At 42.3% G+C, this 23,156-nt stretch overlaps 1 protein-coding gene across 5 annotated transcripts in view; it reads right to left on the reverse strand.

Moving 5' to 3' along the window:
• Positions 1–953: 953 nt before the first annotated feature.
• PIK3R3 (phosphoinositide-3-kinase regulatory subunit 3) overlaps positions 954–23,156 on the reverse strand; it is a 120,839-nt gene continuing 98,636 nt past the window's right edge. For all 5 annotated transcript variants that reach the window (XM_050801839.1, XM_050801809.1, XM_050801821.1 and 2 more), the window contains 4 exons: positions 17,076–17,252; positions 7,354–7,428; positions 6,717–6,887; positions 954–4,702 (listed from right to left, as the gene is read on the reverse strand). In XM_050801839.1, the coding sequence (XP_050657796.1) occupies positions 4,504–4,702; positions 6,717–6,887; positions 7,354–7,428; positions 17,076–17,252 (622 nt within the window). In that variant the 3' untranslated portion in view covers positions 954–4,503. The remainder of the gene's footprint in view (positions 4,703–6,716; positions 6,888–7,353; positions 7,429–17,075; positions 17,253–23,156) is intronic.

The raw sequence follows: 23,156 nt of genomic DNA on the forward strand, positions 1-23,156 counted from the left end.
GACGGGGTTTCACCATGTTGGCCAGGCTGTTCTCGAACTCCTGACCTCAGGTGATCCGCCCGCCTAGGCCTCCCAAAGCGCGGGGATTACAGGCATGAGCCACCACACCCAGCCCCAAGTAAACAAGTTTGAAGTGTCGGTGAGACACCCACCCAGGAGCCCAGTGGAAATATCCAGCCAGCAGGTAGGGTTCAGAAGAAAGAACTGGGAAGGAGATAGAAATCTGAGCATCCTAAACACAGAAGTATGAACAACCCTGGGATCAGGAGAAATCCATAGTTCCTAGCAGTGGTCTTGGGATGCTGTGTAGCTAAAGTGTAGTGGGGAGAAAAGACATAGACAAGGTCACTTAGAACAGGCTGTTCCCTGCCCAATCTGACTTATTTGTAATTGACTACACATGGGTGGGGCCTGAGACATGGATGAGCGCTGCAATATCCTATGCAACAAGAGGTCATCACATGTTTGCTCATTACATTCCCAGAATACAGGAAGCTCAACAGTGTGCCTTGGTAGGAGATGACAAGGGCCTGGGGCAACAAGGGGAGAGACTATAAAGCTGGGTCCATTTCCCCCTCCCCCAGAGTAGAATGTGGAAACACTTTTCATTCTGGGTAGAAATATGAGAACCAATAAACAGCTTATTAGTCAGGAGTGGGCAGTGAGGTGTGGAGGAAATGGCATTCAGTTTTAATTTTCTGAGTCAATATCTGAGACTCCCTGTGTCTGTGTTCGGTGGACAGGACTCTGGCATCATGCCTGCTTGGAGTGGATGTCCTCCCCTAGGAAGAAAAGAGCCTTTGGTTGCCCCAGTTCAGCCCAAGTACTAGTCTTTTGGCGCTTACTGGAGAGAAGGTTTGGAAGTTTCAAGGGCTGTTCAACACCTGAGTACTTTTCTCTCTTGACCCCCACTCTGCCCCTAGCCCACCCTTTCATAGCATGAAGACAAAAAATTACTTTATTGCAATGTGTTTATTGCATTACCGGAGCAAGTTGGCCAGACTGTCCCCTCTTGGGGAAGGTTATAAAACAAAAAGACCAATAAGTAACTCCTCTCGCCTTTCCCCCTACCCTCCCCCACAATTGCACAGCAATGTCTGAACACATCTGGTGACAAGAACAATTTGCAAAGTGGTCTAGGAACTACATATGAACTGTCCCATCACAAGACATACAATTGGCTTTCTTGGGAGTAAGATATTTTTACGTAAAAACTACATGAATTTTTTTTGGACTACATCGAAGACAACAGAATAAATTTTCACAAGTAACAGGGCACCAAAGTCACATGCTGGAATTTGTAAGGAAACGGGGTTGTTTGCCACAAGTGGCTGGAGCTAAAGCAGGGTTGAGCAGTTGGCCACAGAGGGCCCAAGCAGGCCCCCTATCTGGACCCTCTGGTTTCTGAGACCACTGAAGCCTCACAGAGGCCTACTCTGGGTTCTTAACTAGCAGCAGAGACCACCTTAGAAAACAGGAATTGCCCAGGTGCAATTCTCAGTTTCAGAGAATACATGGGGCTGATTCCTTGCAGCAAAAAGAGGAGACCTGTGGAAGACACCACATTGGCTCTCAAAGCTTCTTCACAGCACATGAGGCCTAAAGTAAGTGGAGGTCCCATCAAGGCTTGGAGAGGGAGTGAAAGTGTTGGGAGGTCCTCATTCTTGCCAGGTCAGTGGTAAGGACACAGGCAGCCTATCCAGGCCTGAATCATGGCATGGCATCTATGGCCAGGTGGAGATGGCACTGTTCTGTGATGAAAGCTTCACCTGAAAACGATGGGCCTAGTACCTGTGTCCAGCCAGCCCCAAGCTGCTTTCATGTCAGTAGCTGGGTTCTCCAGCCAGGGGTATAATGAGCCCCTCTGATCTTGGTCTCTCTTTGCCCTCTGCCTCATTGAAACTGCAGTTAAGATGCCAAAACAGATAGTCCCAGGGTCCAGATCATGGGACAGGAAACAGCACTAGATTCTCATGAAAGAGGCCAAGATCTCCTCTCAAGTCATGGGCGTAGAGATGCACCTTGCTACCCTATCCCCCTCTACACACCAGGCTCAGTGGGTAGTAGACTGGTCACTATGCCATTTCCACTGGCTCAGGGTCAAGCAAGTCATGTGGCAACTGGTCAGAAAAGATACTGTCAAACCTCTCAAATGACCCCTGGGTCTTAGATCCCACAAAACAATGAATTCAAGAACGAAAAACAAAAGAAAAAAAAAAATGAAGGAATGTAGGACTGAAAAAAAGCAGCCCTTCTCCACAAGCCAGCCCAAGTGTAGATAAAGATGGTACTTGGTCTCTCCCTGCACACCCTCTGTGTCTGCCCAAAAAGGAGCAGACACACTGAATACTACAGGCATGTATCTGTATTTCCATTTTGGTTTAAAAGACACTCAGAACACACTGAAATGTTAGTACCAGACAGGAGGGATTCCTTACACGTAATCGAGCATCCACCTGCTTCAGCAGGTTCAACACCAGGTGCAAAGCCATGCAGGTGTGCCCAGCAGCAATTAGCTTGGTATTACTCAGTAAAACTTTCAGTAAGATTTCAATCGACAGTTTGGAGAAGGGATGTGCTGGCTATTAGTTAAATTACTTTAGAGGGGGGTTCATTTGTCTCTGTCTCACCCAATCCTGAAACTGCAATGTAACCAAGAAAAAGCCAAAGATAAGCACTCCCTTCCTATCCTCATCGCTAGTAACTGGAGGTTTCTCCAAATTTATAAATCTATGTCTACATCATGGTCCATATTTTAGATGCTGTCACGGAAATAAGTGCTCAGGTAAAGTTATATTTTTCTTTCACCCCCAAAACTAGAGCTTTCCTAGCTGTAACCTTATAAACCAAGAGGCAGGTACTGGCTTCTCTAGCTCAGCCAGGATGCCTGACTGCACAGCTTTGGGTTCAAACAGCTGACTCACTCTGAGCCTATTATGGTTCCGGGATTGGCTCAGAGGCAGCTGGACTCTATTTGTCAAATGAGTGTTGACTGATTGATGGGTGTGGGGCATGATGGGGGCAGGAATAGATGCCTGCCCCCACTCCATTTGCCTAGCTTCACTCAGCTGGAAGGCTTAAGCCACATGGAGCAGAAGATTCCTGGCCTAAAATCAAGGCCACTGGAGCATGAGGGCAGACTGCACATAGCCTTTATGGCAGGATCACAAAAAAAGGCAAAGAGAAAAGCTTCCAGATGGCTTCTACTAACAGTCTAAACACTAAGCCATCTTCTCTCCCTGCAAAAGCTTCAGAAACCACTGTATGGAAGCACATGTGTAATGTGGTATGACTCTCACCCGGACCACAGGGCCCCTGGGTCTGTGATTTACTGAGGCCCCTGACCACAATCTGACTCCCCTCCTTAGCAACCTGTAGCTCCCAAAACCCCATCCAGCAAAGGAGGGGGAGATGAAGGGAAATTAAATCATGTTTACTATTTCTGCAGGGCCTTTAAACTTGGAAAGCACATATAATAATGTTGTTCTATATTGTTATTTGGTATATCAAGCCATCTAAAAGCACTGGATTGCACCTTTTCTTGACTCATACAAACAAGTTACAAAGATTTCAAACAATAGATCATTCTTTAGGCTAAGGAAACACCACACAAGCACCAACTTCATTTTATGATTCAAAACTCACCATCCCCACAAAAAGAACGCTATTTCTCATCTCAGAGAAACAGGCAGGACAGAAGGGGTTACACTGACCAATTTTAGTGTTTGCTAAAACTCACAATTTCTAGTCTTTTTATGTTCAAGTTTTGGTACAGAAGTATACATTCATCTATGAGTGCTACGTTTTTCCATCAAACATTGGTCTGGCAACAAACATTGTTTTGTTGGCTTCTGAACATAATACCTCTTTAAAGGGAGGGGCTGATGAGATGCTGAAGCCTAAATTATGTTGGTAAGAAATAAAGTACCTTCAGTTGAAGGTTTTTTTTTTATCATCTTGGCTTAGATTGTTTGAATGAAATCCCAAGCCTTCCCATTTTCCTTTGGTTGTCTTTTTCATCAAATCCCATTCTATCACAAAACCAAAACAGCCTTCTTCGTGGGGGGAAGAGAGACTGCCAAAGCAAAACAGAACTCCCAGCAGAGCCATGCCCCTGCTGCACTCTCAAGAGTTAAGGATTTAAAAAAGACATGGCCTCTTCAGAGGCTTCCAAATACAACCCCACCCACTATAACCATCAAGCCTAATATTCTGTTGAGGGTGCCTGGCTAAACAAAACAAAAACCCCAATGAAATAGACTTTCAAAAAAACATCTGCTTCCAGCTTAGTATGTCAGTGCAGCGGCATGGCTGAGTCCTAGAGAACCTCAGGCCTCTAATGCCCCCATCCCGGCCGGCTGCTGCTCGGCCTCTCCACTTCACATTCACAGAATCACTTCTTGTGCAAAACAAGCAGTCTATGTAGAAAGAATGCCCTCATCGTAGTCTAATAAAAACTGTAGAAAAAAATGCCAGAGAACCACCTCTCTTCCCACTTCCTCTTTATCTGCACAGCGAGGGCATCTGTGCATGAACAGGGTAGGCAAGCCTGACATTGAGGGAGTCGTTGTGCTGAACCAAGGATGTCTGCTGGTAATGGAGCACTAGCTCCTTCAGAGAGCTGTACAGGTTGTAGGGCTCTGCAAAGCCATAGCCCCGAGCAGTGCTGTAGATCACACAGTGCTTCACTTCCCCATCAGCCCTGCAATGACACACCACAGAAGAAATGGTAAGGTAGGTAACGATAAATAAAGGGACGCTAAATGGCCAGAAGTCTGAGAGCAACTGTTATGCAGATAAGTGTTTTTTGTTAACCAGGCAAAGCTTGTAAAATTGCGTCCCCATTCCCTACAGACTTGGCCACAGATACAGGCGTTAAAACAACCATAAATGTAAATGTTTCCTTTCTTTTTCTTTTTTTTAGACAGGGTCTCACTCTATCACCAAGGCTAGGGTACAGTGGCTTGATCACAGCTCACTGCAGCCTCAAACTCCTGGGCTCAAGTGATCCTCCCACCACAGCTTCCCAAGTAGCCAGGACTACAGGTGTGAGCCACATGCCCAGCTACTTTTTTATTTTTAGTAGAAATGGGGTCTTGCTATGTTGCCCCGGCAGGTCGTGAACTCCTGGGCTCAAGGAATCCTCCTGCCTTAGCCTACTAAAATGCTGGGATTACAGGTATGAGCCGCTGTGCCCAGCCAAGGGTAGTTTTTGATTAATCAGTTTATGTAAGGACTCCAACCAAGTCCTGAACCTACAGGCTGCCACCCAATAACCTGAGTGAGTGAGCAACTGGGCTTCCTGCCTTCCTTATTATTCTTAGAAGACCCAAAGTCATACAAGAACCATCCTCACCTATATTTCCACTCAGATAACTGGAATAGCCCAAGTCAAGGAGAAATGAAATGTTGCAAGTAGTTCTATCTTTGGATAACAGTAATCCAATGCACTTTTCAACTCCTCCCCCATTTTCCAACTGTAAGACATCCCATTCATCTTTTTGAGGTCCATCTCAGATGCCTTTTCCACAAAACCTCCCAATCCACTCTTTCTCCACTAGAATTAACCCTTCCACATGTGCACAGCCTACTAATGATACTTATTTCACAGTGGTTCTATTCATCTTGGATATTTGGTGAAATGAAAAAACCCTGGTGCAATAGAAAAATGTGGGTTTTGAAACCACGTAAACTTGGATTCAAACTCTGACTCCATGACAGAAGTAGAGCGCTACAAACAAGATGATCACATAAAGCACTGAGCAGTCTGTTAATATGAATGCCTTTCCTCTATCTTCTCCACTTTGCCCTCTAAGGGCACAATCACTTTGTCACTTTGTTTGCCTTCTGCCACATCCATCAGTAGCATCATCATCATCATATTAGTAGGTGACATTTACTTCTTATGTTAAAAGCATATTGTATGACATAGATTAGCTCATTTAATCCTCACAAAAACCCTAAAGTAGGTATTATCCTTATTTTACAGATAAGGAAACTGGGCAAAGACTAAGTAATTTACCCAAGGTGACCCAGCTAGTAAGCAGTAGAGCCAGGAGCTGAACCCAGTATATCTGGCACCATCGTAACTCTTTTCTAAGTGTGGCTTTTGTCAATGAAGATGTTTGCCTTCTTAAGGAATATATTCCACACTCAGGCAAAAATCTGACTGAGGCACAGTTAGTTATCCCCAAAATTTCACTTTCCATTACAAGGAAAATGGGCTTTTCTCAAAAAAGTCACATGATTCTCTTACGGAAAACACGTCCACATTTCCTATCACTACATCAACAGAATAATATATAATTTAAATTTTTAGATAGAGTTTTCCTTCTGAAGTAAAAACAGTTCTATTTAATCAAGCCTTTCCTAATCTGACACTGGAGACCATACTAGGTGTATAGGATACTACTCAAGAATTAAGTGATTTTTTTTTTTTTTTCCAATTTAAGATCTCACATTACCTTTCACAGATACCTGAAATCCAACAGCAATACTGCAGGACCTAATCTACTTACCATGTAAATTAAAACTCCAGGATAATTTCAGATATCATTTCTCATAAAGCTGGGTTTTTTTGTACTAATAGTTATGGTCCAAGCCATGGGTCCTCGTTACTGTACATTAACTAATTTCATCTGAATTTTACAAGGGGTTGATTTCATATTAATTAATGCAAAAGATTTCAAAAGGCTATATCCCCAGAGAAGACTTACACCACAGAGCAAGCATAGCATCCTTTCTTGCTACTCTCACGAATTAAGAATGCACCATCAGGTTTCCCATAAAGCAAGTCCTCTGCTTGTACTCGATTGATATCCTCAACAAACCAGGTTTTCTCATCATAGTGGGGCAGGTTTTCATCTTCCTCATTGATAAAATAGTTCCTAAAAATTAAATGTTAATTGTTATTCTAACAAGTTACTTCTATCTAAAAGCAAATTCATAAATAAAACACTCTTCTAAATCTTTAAACCACAAATGACAAAGCAAAATTGCAATTAGTTGGGTGTTAGCTTCATTACTTGCTATGGTGCATAAAGCACAGAATTCATGTTTCATCCAATAAGCTGAAATATGAACATCTGAATAACAGTGCTTTTACATCCAGATTTTGAGTAGCTATACTCAAAGTAGCTCATACATCCAGATTTTGAGTTCAGAGGCAGGTCTCTGAACTCCAGTGCCTATAGGGTACTTTCAGGCAATTCAATTCAATTCAAAAGAGAGTCAAAGTTCTAGATTCAATGTCCTCAAGTGACAATGACAACCAATATTTACCATGTATAAACAAGGCGCATGTCTTATATTGATAACAAAGCCCTCTGACCAAAAGGTCTAGAGAGAACTTACTCATCAGCATCCTCATTCTTAATTCCCAGCCAGGCATTCAGGCGTTTCTGTCTCACCCCTTTGTGATTGAGCCATCTGCCAGAGGAAAGACACCAGTGTCAGTATCTATGCAAACTCTGACTGGACAAAGTAGGTATGTCTGAGCTGACTAAACTTCTAGAGTCTAGGCACCTCTTGTTTTTCCTAATCCCACAAAGAGTGGGCAAAGATTTCTCAAAATAGTCTCTCATTACTTTTCTTTCAACTACTATCAAGATGAACTGATCTTTTCTGGAAAAAGGCAGAAACATAAAGGGCTACTTGAAATTAGGCCCTTCACTTTTCATTTTTCTTTTCTGGAAGATGTGCCACCACAAGCACATATATACTCGCACTCACAGTGGGACATTTGTTTCTGAAAACATTAGTTAGGTGAGCATGGTGTCACGTTGGCAATCTCCACTAAGCCTGAGAACCCACTTTCCGTGTGACCTACTGAATTGAGTTTAATATTTCAACTAAAAACTTCAAGATCTATTTTTGCATTTAAGCAGGCCACAAGAAATTCAGGGTGGCAATCTGAGTAATTAATGAGTGAACTTCATTACCAAGAAAATCACAGTATCCAGGCTGGGCTCAGTGGTTCATGCCTGTAATCCCAGCACTTTGGGAGGCCAAGGCAGGTGGATCACCTGAGGTCAGGAGTTCAAGACCAGCCTGGCCAACATAATCAAACCCCATTTCTACTAAAAATACAAAAATTAGCCAGGTGTGGTAGTGCATGCCTGTAATCCCAGCTACTAGGAGGCTGAGGCAGGAGAATTAAGCTTGAAACCAGGGGGCAGAGGCTGTAGTGAGCTGAGATTGCACCATTGCCCTCCAGTGTGGGCGACAGAGCGAGACTCGATCTCAAAAAAAAAAAAAAGAAAGAAAGAAAAGAAAATCGTAGTATCTCTTAAAATGTACCAGTATTTTAGATGTAAAATGAGGTAAACCAGCACATTTTGTTCCTTTCAGATGGCCAACAGTCTAAAACTAGGGTGGAGGAGTGGAAAGCACCTTCATTCATCATTACCCACTAAGCAAGGCTCCTATCATTCAGGTTTTATCATACACACCATCCCCTCAGGGAGGATGACCCTAACTGTCCCAACTAAGGCAGTCCCCGGTCACTCTCTACACTTTACCTTGTTTTATCATCTTCATAGCACTTAGTTAAAATCCATTATTTTATATTTTTGTTTGGTTGGTTGGTTTTGGGTTTGTTTTTGTTTTTGTTTTTTTTTGAGATGGAGTCTCGCTCTGTTACCTAGGCTGGAATGCAATGGCAGGATCTCGGCTCACTGCAGCCTCCGTCTCCAGGGTTCAAGCAATTCTCTCACCTCTGCCTCCGCAGCTGGGACTACAGGCATGCGCCACCACGCCCAGCTAATTTTCCTATTTTTAGTAGAGACAGGGTTTCACCACGTTGGTCAGGTTGGTCTCGAACTCCTGACCTCAGGTGATCCGCCCACCTTGGCCTCCCAAAGTGCTGGGATTACAGGCGTGAGCCACTGTGCCAGGCCTATTTTATATTTGTATTTGTTTTTCTGTCTCCCCAATAAAATGTAAGCTGCTGTAATGAAAGAAGTCTGTCCTGTTTGTGGCTATGTTACCAATTATTAAAACAGCACATGCACATAGATATTCAACTGTCAGTAAACATTTGCTGGTGGGCTGCTTTTAACAAAATCTTCACAACTCCAGGATCATCCTCTATCTCTCTCTGACCCCAAGTATACAAGATAACTTGGCATCACACCTAATTTTAAAGTTCTGTTAGACAGATTTCACAGTCTTTCTCAGTAAGACTTGCCCTTTAGTTAACTTGGATTTCATTTTTTATGCTTAGGGAAACTGGAAAATAGATAATATGTGATCTTGATACAACTGATTTAGTAACAAGCCCCCTCCCCCACACCATGTCTGTCATCAAAATATCCAGATGCCCTCCTCTAAGCATTCTTATCACCCAAAGTTTTCTATCCTCAAAGAAGCTGACCTTCTCTTTATCAAAGAAATAAGCACACTGGATAAAAAGGCGTGAATTGAATTAATGTACCACATTTTCTCTTGAATCCCCATTTTCTTTTACCCACCAACCTCTTTAAACTGAGCCTCTCTTTCGGTCACACACAGTGTTAGGAACCCATTTCCTAGCACTTTCCTAATGAAAAAAAAAAGAAAAGAAAAATTGCTTTTGCTCCACCCTCCATTTATGATGGTGCCTACCTTCTGACTTAGGCAGCTTTTCCAATCTCCCAAAAGTCCATTTCAAAGACTTATCTAGTTCTGAGTCCTTACAAACCTATTAACAATGCCAGGAGCTGATTAGATTTTAAAAACCATTTTCAAAAACCTCTAATAACTTTAGTAAATATGTTAATTCACATTTAATGTTATTGAATAATGCACTGATCACAAATAATGCAATAAATTCTACAGGAAAAATCTAAGGCAAAACATTCAAAGACCTAACATCCAGTTCTGATTCTGTTAGTGTGGTAACTGGGTTGTAAAACCAACTAGATTTTTAGAAAGGATACTATATATACGTATTTTTTGGCATGGTCTTGGACCCATCTCTCTTTGGCGCAGCTATTTCTTCTAAAAAAAAAAAAAAAAAAAAAAAAAAAAAAGAAAACACTACTTCCACAGATTACATCAAAGTAATCTTAAGAAATACAAGACAGAAAAAATATCTGGTGTTAGCATATCTTTTCCTAGCCCTATCCCAGCAAGTAAGGGAAAAAATATGTATTATATAGTGTCCTTTCTAAAGATCTAATTGGTTTTACAGCCCAACTACCACACTTTAAGAGGAAGAGAGCTTGTGTTTCAGTCTAAGACAAAAGGATTAAGCTGGGAAAACCCTGAGAGAGAAGGACAGGAAAAACGACTTTAAAGCTGACGCCGTGGTCCTGGAAGAAAGCAGAAGCTTGTCTAGAGCCTCACTGAGTAGAAAATGGGGTGACAGAAAACAGTGCCTCATGCACAGGGCATCCTGGATGGAGAATGAGGTTTTACGATGCAGCATCTGTTGGTGGCCAGTGATGAGATTACTGTGAAGGACACCTTGGAATTTTCAGCAGTCAAGAGGGAGGCACAAAAGACCTTGTGCTCCTCTAATTTTCTGACACTACTTCAGGATGACATTCTTATATGATCCAAGTGTCAGTCTGTGTAGGAGGTAGGAATGATAACAGAGATTAAATATTTTTAATGTAACCAGGCCAGTGGGAGCTTGAAATAGATTTATTTATTTATTTATTTATTTATTTTAAATGAGGAATGTGCTGGGCACAGTGGTTCATGCCTGTAATCCCAGCACTTTGGGAGGCCAAGGCAGGTGGATCACCTGAGATCAGGAGTTCAAGACCAGGCTGGCTAACACGGTGAAACCCCGTTCCTATTAAAAATACAAAAAATTAGCCGGGCGTGGTGGGGCATGCCTGTAATCCCAGCTACTCGGGAGGCTGATGCAGGAGAACCACTTGAACCTGGAAGGCAGAGGTTGCAGTGAGCCGAGATCGCACCATTGCACTCCAGCCTCGGTAACAAAAGTGAAACTCTGTCTCCAAAAAAAAAAAAAAAAAAAAAAAGGAATGAAACTTGTCTTCCACCAAATTTTATGGACAGACATATTCTCTACATAAAAAAACAAAGTGGGATAATGTATACAATACTTTAAAAAGAAAAATCGCTTATAAAAATTTAGTTATCAGAAATATATTGAAGAATGAGGCCAGGTGCGGTGGCTCCATGCCTGTAATCCCAGCACTTTGGGAGGCTGAGGCAGGTGGATCATCTGAGGTCAGGAGTTTGAGACCAGCCTGGCCAACATGGTGAAACCCCATCTCTACTAAAAATACAAAAATTAGTTGGAGGTGGTGGTGCACGCCTATAATCCCAGCTACTCAGGAGGCTGAGGCAGGAGAATTGCTTGAACCCAGAAGGCAGAGGTTGCAGTGAGCCAAGATCGCACCACTGCACTCCAGTTTGGGCAACAAGAGCAAAAATCCATCTCAAAAAAAAAAAGAAATAAAGAATGATTCATTACTTTAAGAAACCCAAATTATCACTACTGGTGTGAATGTAAAATAGTGCAACCACTACGCAAAACAGTCTGGGCAGTTGTTCAGTGAAACACAGATAATTACCATATGATTCAGGAATTTCACTCCTCAGCATATACCCATGAGAAATGAAAATACATATCCATTCAAAAACCTGTATATAAATGTTCACAGCAGCATTACTGAAATAGCCAAAAAGACAGAAGCAACCCAAATGTCCACCAACTGGTGATGATTAAACAAAATGTGGTATAACTATACAACAGACTATTATTTGGCCATAAAAAGGAATGAAATACTGATATATGCTACAACGCAGACAAACTTTGAAAACACCATGCTAAGTGAAAGAAGCCAGTCACAAAAGAGTACATTTTACATTATTTTCATTCATATGAAATGTCCAGAATAGACAAATCCATAGAGACAGAAAGTAGATTAGCAGTTGTTTAGGGCTAGATGCAAGGGGTAATAGGGATGATAAGTAAAGGGTGCAGGGTTTTTTTTAAGGTGATGAAAATGTTCTAAAATATTTGGTGATGACTGTAAATACCTGTGAACATACTAAAAGCACTGAATAATACACTTTAAATGGGTGAACTGTATGGGATGTAAACTGTATCTCAATAAAGCTGTAAAAACAAAAAATAAAACCAGAACACACCACCCTCCTTTTTTTTTTCTATTTATTTATTTTTTATTATTATACTTTAAGTTCTAGGGTAAATGTGCACAACATGCAGGTTTGTTACATATGTATACATGTGCCATGTTGGTGTGCTGCACCCATTAACTCGTCATTTACATTAGGTATATCTCCTAATGCTATCCCTCCTCCCTCCCCCCTCCCCACAATAGGCCCCGTGTGTGATGTTCCCCTTCCTGTGTCCAAGTGATCTCATTGTTCAATTCCCACCTATGAGAGAAAATGCGGTGTTTGGTTTTCTGTTCTTGCGATAGTTTGCTGAGAATGATGGTTTCCAGCTTCATCCATGTCTCTACAAAGGAAACGAACTCATCCTTTTTTATGGCTGCATAGTATTCCATGGTGTATATGTGCCACATTTTCTTAATCCAGTCTGTCACTGATAGACATTTGGGTTGATTCCAAGTCTTTGCTATTGTGAATAGTGCTGCAATAAACATACGTGTGCATGTGTCTTTATAGCAGTATGATTTATAATCCTTTGGGTATATACCCAGTAATGGGATGGCTGGGTCAAATGGTATTTCTAGTTCTAGATCCTTGAGGAATCGCCACACTGTTTTCCACAATGGTTGAACTAGTTTATAGTCCCACCAACAGTGTAAAAATGTTCCTATTTCTCCACATCTTCTCCAGCACCTGTTGTTTCCTGATTTTTTAATGATTGCCATTCTAACTGGTGTGAGATGGTATCTCATTGTGGTTTTTTCCTTTTTTTTTTTTTTTTTTTTTAATACGGAGTCCCATTGTGTTGCCCATGCTAGAGTGCAGTGGGGTGATCTCAGATCACTGCAACCTCCACTTCCCAGGTTCAAGCAATTCTGCCTCAAACTTCTGACTAGCTGGGATTACAGGCATGTGCCACCATGCCTGACTAATTTTTATATTTTTAGTAGAGACAGGGTTTCACTATCTTGGCCAGGCTGGTCTCGAACTCCTGACCTCAGGTGATCCACCTGCCTCGGCCTCCCAAAGTGCTGGGATTACAGGTGTGAGTCACTGCACCCGGCCACATAGAACTCCTTTATCTGCAAACTCCCCTAGTACATATATTACTCAAAACTCATCTTTTCCCTAAGCAGAATATGCATTAAAAAAACCCTCATCATTATGTACCTATATTGTTATGGCCGTTATTCTTTATTTTAAATTTATGAATTTTGATTTATGAATACTGCAGTCCCTGCTTATCCATGGGGAATAGTTCTAAGACAACCAAAAAGATGCCTGAAACTACAGAAAGTACTAAACCCTATATATACTGTTTTTCCCTATACATACATACCTGTGATCATTTAATTTATAAATTAAGCACAGTAAGGGATTAACAATAACTAATAATAAAAGAGAAAAATATAACAATATGCTGGAATAAAAGTGATGTGAATGTGGTCTCTCTCAAAATGTGTTATTGTGCTGTATTCACCTATCCAGACTGTGGCTGACTGGGGATACCTGAACACATGGAAAGCAAAACCACAGTAAGCAAAGCCATGGACCAAGGGGTCTACAGTACCAAAAAAGGTAAATGGTAATCATGAAAGCTAGCCTTAAACTCATGAGGAAAAAGAATTGCATATTAACAACAAAATTCCTTTTTTTGAAAGGAAATTTTTTTAAAAACTGATACCTAAGAAATGCTTAACGTATTTATTGAGTTATAATACACATAAAGCACATTAATCTTAAGTGTACTGATGATAAATTTTAACCTATGTATAAACCCATGGAACCCCACTCATATCAAGATTCAGAACATTTCTAGAACCGTTAAAGGTTCCTCATCCCATTTTCCCATCAAAATCCTCACCATAAATAATCACTATTTTAATTCTATCATCATAGATAGGTTTTACCTATTCTTGAGCTTCCAATAAATGGAATTATATAATTTTTTTCTATATTTAAGCAATGAAATTCTGTATTTAAACACTCAAGAATATCTTACTAGCAGTACACCTAGATCTCAGCAGACAATCACATAGAATCCTTGTGGGCTATGCAGTGGCCAGTCAGGGAAATGACCACATCCAGAGAGGGCTTAAAGAACTGATGACAATCTTGAGCTAGGTATCACAGAATCCCAATCTATTCCTTTAAAACAGGACCAGAGAGAGATCATACTCAGCATCATGCAGCAACGCTAATATGAGACACATATTTTACTACAGTTTCCTTCAGTACTGACAACATAAATTCCAGTATTAGAATAGATCGAGTCCACCAAGCCCAGAGACAATTCTCTGTTAGAAACATCAAAGCATGGACTATGGGACACTAAACTATTCTCCTGGAAGCGGCCCTTCCAAAAGAGGTAATGGCTGTCTGTGTCTCCCTACACCTGAGTTGTCCTTACTTATAGGTCATGAATTTGTCATCCATGATGTTATCTAAACTCTTTTATATTTGCTGTTGTTGTGTTATTATTTTGTTTTTTGTGTTTTTTTTTTTTTTTTTTTTTGGTGTGTATGGTTTTTTGTTGTTGTTGTCTTTTTGTTGTTGTTTTCTTTCTTTCTTCTGTATTTAGTTTTTACAACCCATTAAAGAAACTTCCAAGGTCTGGTTTGTCACATGCTACAGTCTGAATGAGGGAAAATCTAACCCTCAAGGTGATGGTATTTGGAGGTGAGGACTTTGGGAGGTGATTAGGTCATAAAGGCAGAGCCCTCAGGAATGGGATTAGTGTCCTGATAAAAGAGGCCTGATAGAGACCCCTAGCTCCTTCTACCAGGACATAGGTAGAAGGCACCATCTATGAACCAGAAAACAGATCCTCACCCCTCACCAGACACCAAATCTGCCAGTGCCTTGAGTTTGGACTTCCTAGTCTCTAGAAGAGAAATTCATGGTGTTTACAAGCTACCCAATTTATGGTATTTTGTTATAGCAGCCTAAACACTAAGACACTACACTTATTCATGCCCCTTGGGATGGTATATTCCTTGTATTTCTTACTGCTTTTCAGGGCAAAGAAGGACTTCCATTCATGATTTTGGTGTACAGCATAGCCTTCTTGGGCCTTTCTTCAGCTTCATGATGTGACCAGAACCACGTGAGCATTCCAAGAGCAGATACACCCTTCTTACAGATGAGAGCACCTCCTTGCCTTCTTTACAAAGCTCTTCAGTATGCTATATACACTCAGCTTGACTTTTGGCCACAATAGCAAACTAAAATGATCTCTTGAGAGGGCTGTTATTAAAAACTACTCAGCATGGTGTAGTTGTAATTGTTTACCCCAAAAAATGTCACCTTAGGCCGGGAACAGTGGCTCATGCCTGTAACCCCAGTACTTTAGGAGGCCAAGGTGGGTAGATCACCTAAGGTCTGGAGCTTGAGACCAGCTTGGTCAACATGGTGAAACCCCGTCTCTACTAAAAATACAAAAATTAGCTGGGCATGGTGGTGCATGCCTGTATTCCCAGCTACTCGGAAGACTGAGGTAGGAGAATCACTTGAACCCAGGAGGTGGAGGTTGCAGTGAGCTGAGATCATGCCATTGCACTCCAGCCTAGGTGACACAGTGAGACTCCGTCTCAGAAAAAAGAAAAATCATCTTAAATCTTCCTCTACTGAAACTCTTCTGCCACAGTTCCAATCTCTGGGCATGTATTTCATCTTCTCCCTCTTTCTCACACAAAGAACCCAGGGTTTCTATGGAAAACCCAGATTCAGAGGTCTCTGCTCTGTTTTCTCCTGCCAGTAGTTTGAATTGAGTGGTGTTACATGCATCAAGGTCACCCATAAATGTATTTCAGAACAGCCTATTTGTTACCTAGAACTAAGCCCAATATCCAGTATGTTCCTTTCTCATGCATTCTGTCCTATGAAGCAGTTACTTATGTTTCTAAAAATATAATTCACACATTTTATTCTGATACTATCTTTCCATTTATATTTGGATATTATCTCTATTATGCCTATATTTGGCTAAATTATATAGTTTTCCCTAATCTTAAAGAATTAGGTTTCACTACTCAAATTACCTCAAGTGCCTTCTATAGACACATTTCTGTTACTTAAATAAAGAACGTCATTTTGTTTTTGTTGTTGTTGTTTTTGAGACTCACTCTTGTCCAGGCTGAAGTGCAGTGGCACGACCTTGGCTCACTGCAACCTCTGCCTCCTAGGTTCAAGTGATTCTCCTGCCTCAGCCTCCCAAGTAGCTGGGACTACAGGCACCCACCACTATGCCCAGCTAATTTTTTGTATTTTTAGTACAGACGAGGTTTCATCATCTTTTTTTCTTTTTTTTTTTTTGATATGGAGTCTCACTCTGTCACCCAGGCTGGAGTGCAGTGGCGTGATCTCGGCTCACTGCAACCTCTGCCTCCAGGGTTCAAGTGATTCTCCTGCCTCAGCCTCCCGAGTAGCTGGGATTACAGGCATGTGCCACCACACCCAGCAAATTTTTGTATTTTTAGTAGAAACGGAGTTTCACTATGTTTGCCAGGCTGGTGTCTTGAACTCATGACCTCAGATGATCTGCCTACCTCGGCCTCCCAAAGTGCTGGGGTTACAGGCGTAAGCCACTGTGCCCAGCCTAGGACCTATTTCCCCTCAGAGGAAATAGAAATTCCCCACTCAGTTCTACTGTGTAAACAAAGATTCTGATTTTTATGTTTTAGGCAAACATTAATCTGTTCTTCTTAAGGTATAGCATTTTACTCATGCCACAGCCAGCCTCTGAGATTTCCAAGGCATTTCTATGAATCAAGAATCCTACATTCTGGGTTGCTCCACATATTAACTTCAGATTAACTCTGGTACCCCCTACAACTACCAAGGCCATTTTCCTAAATTCTTACCATCTTACTGGCCAATTCTCAATTACAAATCTCTTCTCCCACCTCTGACATCTCTAGTGCTGGTAGTAACCTGGCACTAGCGTCTCCCTCCCGATACACTCCCAGACTACTTACACAAGGTGCTGATCTCGGATCTTTCGCAGCTGGATCAGGTCAGGTTTGATACTATTCATTTTTTTATCTATTTCTCGGTTGTCCAAAGCTTGTTTCTTCAAATCCTGCTCTAGACGCATTTTGCTATCATGAATCTCTCCCAGACGTGATTTCAATTTATCATAATTCATCATAATTCTGTAAAAATATGTGATATGTTAAGGCTAAAATAGAAATCAAGCAGACAGATCCTACTGAGTGAGCATGGTCCTAATATCCTTTTTTTTTTTTTTCCCTTGAGATTGAGTCTCGCTCTGTCACCCCAGGCTGGAGTGTAGTGGCATGATCTCAGCTCACTGCAACCTCTGCCTTCCGGGTTCAAGCAACTCTCCTGCTTCAGCCTCCCCAGTAGCTGGGATTACAGGCACGTGTTACCATACCCGGCTAATTTTTGTATTTTTAGCAGAGACGGGGTTTTGCCATGTTGACCAGGCTGGTCTCAAACTCCTAACCTCAGGTGATCTGCCTGCCTCAGCCTCCCAAAGTACTGGGATTACAGGCGTGAGCCATTGCACCCAGTGAGGTTCTAATATCTTATGCGGGGTGAAGATTTGTTTTTGCCTGGCCCATATCCATTCCCATTTCTGGTATTAGCACCCTGATGTTCCCTGGAGGTAAGGATTCATTCCCCCATCTCAGATCCAGGGATGTAAACACACATGGCCCAGACTGGCCAATAAGAATATTCCACTCTATCCCATCCCTACCCTCAGACCACAGTGACTGGTTCAGGAACAGGAATAAGACTCAAACTGATCCAATGAGAGTCAATTCTAGAACATTTGCTAGAACTGTATTGTTAAAATAAATTACCTCTTTCCACACGAATTGCTAAATTATGAATATGCAGTTCTCATCCCAGCAGCTATACTGTCACTTCACTGGCAAAGCCTGCCTGAGAATAAAATCAACCCAGAGAAAAACTGAGCTAAAATACAATGTGAGAGAGAATCTCAATAACCTTGTTTGGGCCCTGAATCCAGCAATGACTGAACAAGTAAAGCTATACGTTTGATATTCAAGAGGTAGCACAACACAACAGTTAAGAACTATGGTTTTGCAACCTACATCTGAATCTCTGCTGTCACTTGCTGTGGGGCCATGGGCAAGTTATTTAAGGTCTCAGTGCCTTCATTTCCTCATCTGTTTAAAATGGTGATATGGTTTGGCTGTGCCCTCACCCAAATCTCATCTTGAATTGTACTCCCATAATTCCCACAGATTGTAGGAAGGACCCGGGAAGAGATAATTGAATCAAAGAGTGGTTCCCCCATACTGTTCTCATGGTAGTGAACAGGTCTCATAAGATCTGACGGTTTTATCAGGGGTTTCTGCTTTTGCATCTTCCTCATTCTCTCTTTGCCTGCTGTCATCCATGTAAGACAGGACTTGTCCCTCCTTGCCTTCCACCATGACTGTGAGGCTTCCCCAGCCACGTGGAACTGTCAGCCTAATTAAGCCTCTTCCTTTTGTAAATTGCCCAGTCTTGGGTATGTCCTTATCAGCAGCATGAAAATGGACTAATTTAGTAAATTAGTACTAGCAGAGTGAGGCATTGCTGAAAAGATACCCGAAAATGTGGAAGCAACCTTAAAATCGGGTAACAGGCAGAAGTTGGAACAGTTTGAAGGGCTCAGAAGAAGACAGGAAAATGTGGGAAAGTCTGGAACTTCCTAGAGATTTGTCGCATGGCTTTGCCCAAAATGCTGATAGTCATATGGACAATAAGGTCCAGGCTGAGGTGGTCTGAGATGGAGATGAGGAACTTGTTGCGAACTGAAGCAAAGGTGACTCTTGTTATGTTTTAGCAAAGAGACTGATGGCATTTTGCCCCTGCCCTAGAGATTTGTGGAACGTTGAACTTGAGGGAGATGATTTAGGGTATCTGGCAGGAGAAATTTCTAAGCAGCAAAGCATTCAAGAGGTTACTTGGGTGCTCTTAAAAGCATTCAGTTTTAAAAGGGAAACAGAGCATAAAAGTTTGAAAAATTTGCAGCCTGACAATGCAATAGAAAATAAAATTCCATTTTCTGAGGAGAAATTCAAGCCAGCTGCAGAAATTTGCATAAGTAACAAGAAGCCAAATGTTAATCCTCAAGACAATGGGGAAAATGTCTCCAGGGCATGTCAGAAGTCTTCAAGGCAGCCCCTCCCATCAAGGCCCGGAGACCTAGAGGAAAAAAGAGTTTCGCTGGCTAGGCCCAGGGTCCCTGAGCTGTGTGCGGCCTAGAGACTTGATGCCTGGCATCCTAACCACTCCAGCCATGGCTGAAAGGGGCCAACATAGGGCTCAGGCCATGGCATCAGATGGTACAAGCCCCAAGCCTTGGCAGCTTCCATGTGGTGTTGAGCCTGCAGGTGCACAGAAGTCAAGAATTGGGAACCTCCGCCTAGATTTCAGATGTATGGAAACACCTGGATGCCCAGGCAGAAGTTTGCTGCAGGGGCAGAGCTCTCATGGAGAACCTCTGCTAGGGCAGTGTGGAAGGGAAATGCGGGGTCAAAGCCCCCACACAGAGTTCCTACTGGGGCACCGCCTAGTGGCATTGTGAGAAAAGGGCTACTGTCCTCCAGACCCCAGAATGGTAGATCCATTGACACCTTACACTGTGTGCCTGGAAAAGTCACAGATACTCAAGGCCACCCTGTGAAAGCAGCCAGGAGGGAGGCTGCACCCTGCAAAGCCACAGGGGCAGAGCTACCCAAGACTATGGGAACCCATCTCTTGCATCAGCATGTCCTGGATGTGAGACATGGAGTCAAAGGAGACCATTTTGGAGCTTTAAGATTTGACTGCCCTGCTGGATTTCAGACTTGCACGGACCCTGTAGCCCCTTTGTTCTGGCCAATTTCTTCCATTTGGAACAGCTGTATTTACCCAATGTCTGTACCCCCATTGTATCTAGGAAATAACTAGCTTGCTTTTGATTTTACAGGCTCATAGGACTTGCCTTGTCTCAGATGAGACTTTGGACTGTGGACTTTTGAGTTAATGCTGAAATGAGTTAAGACTTTGGGGGACTGTTAGGAATGCATAATTGGTTTTGAAATGTAAAGATACAAGATTTGGGAGGGGCCGGGGCAGAATAATGTGGTTTGGCTGTGTCCCCACCCAAATCTCCTCTTGAATTGTACTCCCATAATTCCCACATGTTGTGGGAGGGACCAGGGTGAAACAACTGAATCATGGAGGTGGTTTCCCCCATACTGTTTTCATGGTAGTGAATAAGTTTCACGAGATCTGATGGTTTTATCAGGGATTTCTGCTTTTGCATCTTCCTCATTCTCTTTGCCTGCTGCCATCCATGTAAGATGTGACTTGCTCTTCCTTCCCTTCCACCGTGATTGTGAGTGAGGCTTCCCTAGCCACCTGGAACTGTAAGTCCAATTAAACCTCTTCCTTTTGTAAACTGCCCCAGTCTCAGGTATGTCTTTACCAGCAGCATGAAAATGGACTAATACAAATGGGTACCTACAACAGTACTTACTTCACTGGGATTTTCTGTTAATTAAATGTGACAATACATGTAAAGGAAAGAACATTTCCTGACATTATCTTGGTAAGCACTCAACAGATGATGGCTATAAGCTTTTCCAACACACAAAGTTTTGCTATGCTCTGAACCCTTATGGTAACAACTGTCTACATTATTCCCTTGTCACTCAATATGTGGCTTTATATTACTATTAAAACTTCACAGACTGGACACACACCTGTAATCCCAGCACTTTGGGAAGCTGAGGGCAGAGGATTGCTTGAACCCAGGAGTTCAAGACCCCATCTCTACAAAAAGATTTTTAAAAATTAGCCAGTGCAGTGGCGCTTGCCTGTAGTCCTAGCAACTCGAGAGGCTGAGGCAAGTGGATCCCTTGAGCCCAGGAGGTTGAGGCTGCAGTGAGCCATGATCATGCTACTTCATTCCAGCCTGGGCAATAGAGCAAGACCCTACCTCAAAAAATAAAAAAATAAAATAGGCTGGGCACAGTGGCTCATGCCTGTAATTGCAGCACTTTGGGAGGCCAAGGTGGGTGGATCACCTGAGATTAGGAGCTCAGGACCAGCCTGGCCAACTTGATGAAACCGTATCTCTACCAAAAATACAAAAATCAGCCAGGTGTGGTGGCATTCACCTGTAAACCCAGCTACTTGGGAGGCTAGGGCAGCAGAATCGCTTGAACCCAGGAGGCAGAGGGTGCAGTGAGCCGAGATCGCACCACCGCACTCCAGTCTGGGCCACAGAGCAAGACTGTGTCTCAAAAAAATAAATAAATAAAATGAAACAAAACGTTATCGTGCTACTTCATTTCCCTCTGCAACAAAACTACAAATCCTTTTCTGTTTCTTCATCGTTAATAATAATTATCATGAGGCCGGGCGCAGTGGCTCAAGCCTGTAATCCCAGCACTTTGGGAGGCCAAGGCGGGTGGATCACCTGAGGTCAGCAGTTCAAGGCCAGTCTGGTCAATTTGGTGAAACCCCGTCTCTACTAAAAAATACAAAAGAGTAGCCAGGCATGGTGGTGGGCGCCTGTAATCCCAGTGACTCAGGAGGCTGAGGCACAAGAATCATTTGAACCCAGGAGACGGAGGTTGCAGTGAGCCGAGATGGCACCACTGCACTCCAGCCTGGGCAACACAGAGAGACTCCATCTCAAATAAATAAATAATTATCATTTATTGAAAGCCCATCATGTGCCAAAATATATATTACTTAATTCTCTAGCATTCCAACAAGATATTATTCAGTTTATGGAAGAGAAAACAGACTGAGAAAAGTTAAGTAATTCACCTAAGGTTATACAGCTAACAAAACGGCCAATTCAGAATTCAAGCCCATAGTTTTAATCATTTAAGCTACACTGCCTCACAGCACTTAGCTCTAAACTCATGCCATTAAGCTACACTGCCTCACAGCACTTAGCTCTAAACTCATGCACACAGAAATACACTAATACTGTGGTCCCAATATGAGAAATAATTTTGCTTTTCCATTGCATATTAATTACTTATATTTATTATCTATTTTAGCACTCCTCAACCCACTACAATCTAGCTTAGTCTTCCAATACTCCACTAAATTTGCTTTGAAAGGCTTTCAATATCCTTTTAGTTATCAAATCCATTACTTCTCCTGCCACTCATTCTTTCTGTGTAATTTCATTCTTAGCATCTACCATCAGCTACACACCTATGCCTTCCAAATCCTTTCTATACCAAGTTCTAAATCCAAATAATCAGCTGCCTGCTCCCCAGTGAGCTCCATTTGTGTTCTCACAGGAACCTCGAACTCACTGGTTCCAACCCTAGACTCTCCTCATGTACTTTTTATTTGGGTGAAAAACACCATCTTCCAGTCTCTCACACCAGAAATCTAGGAATAATCTTTGACTTCTCCCACACCTACCATATCTGGTCAGGCATAAAGTCCTTAGCATTCCCATGGCCTCCCGCTTCTTTTCTGCTACTTCTCTAGTCCAGGCCCTCATTATCGTTTAACCTGATGACCACAACCGTTGCAGTCATGTGCAAGTCAGGCTGGTGTTCCTGCCTAGTCTTGTTCTACTACAATTTATTCAGACTGCTGCCGAAGTTGATTTCATTTCAAAAAAATATTCAATGAGCACCCATTATGTACTCCCATACATACGGAGGTACTAGGGCTACCAGGGAAAATAAGCCACCAATGCCTACTCTCGATGAGTTTACAGTTGAGTGGGCATGGCATTCAGTAAATGTTACACTAGGGATCAGGACCAGACACTGTAGGGACCCAAAATACAGCCCCTAAATTGGTCTCCGGAATCAGGGAACAATTTCTAGAAAAGATGGTATCTAACCTGAAGTCCTAATGGATAAGCAGGAGTTAATTTGGGAGAATGAAGAAAGAGCAGAGGAGAGAGGAAGTTCAATTTGGTGCCATTAGTGGAAAGACAAGTGGTTCCAATAGTAGGGCTGTGCAGTTTGAGGGGCAAAAGCAAACAAGACAGAAATTACTGGGGAAGAAAGAAATCCTGTCTCACTGATGCCCTTGGAGGTACTAAG

Source organism: Macaca thibetana, chromosome 1, assembly GCF_024542745.1.
Source record: "Macaca thibetana thibetana isolate TM-01 chromosome 1, ASM2454274v1, whole genome shotgun sequence".
Taxonomy (NCBI): domain Eukaryota; kingdom Metazoa; phylum Chordata; class Mammalia; order Primates; family Cercopithecidae; genus Macaca; species Macaca thibetana.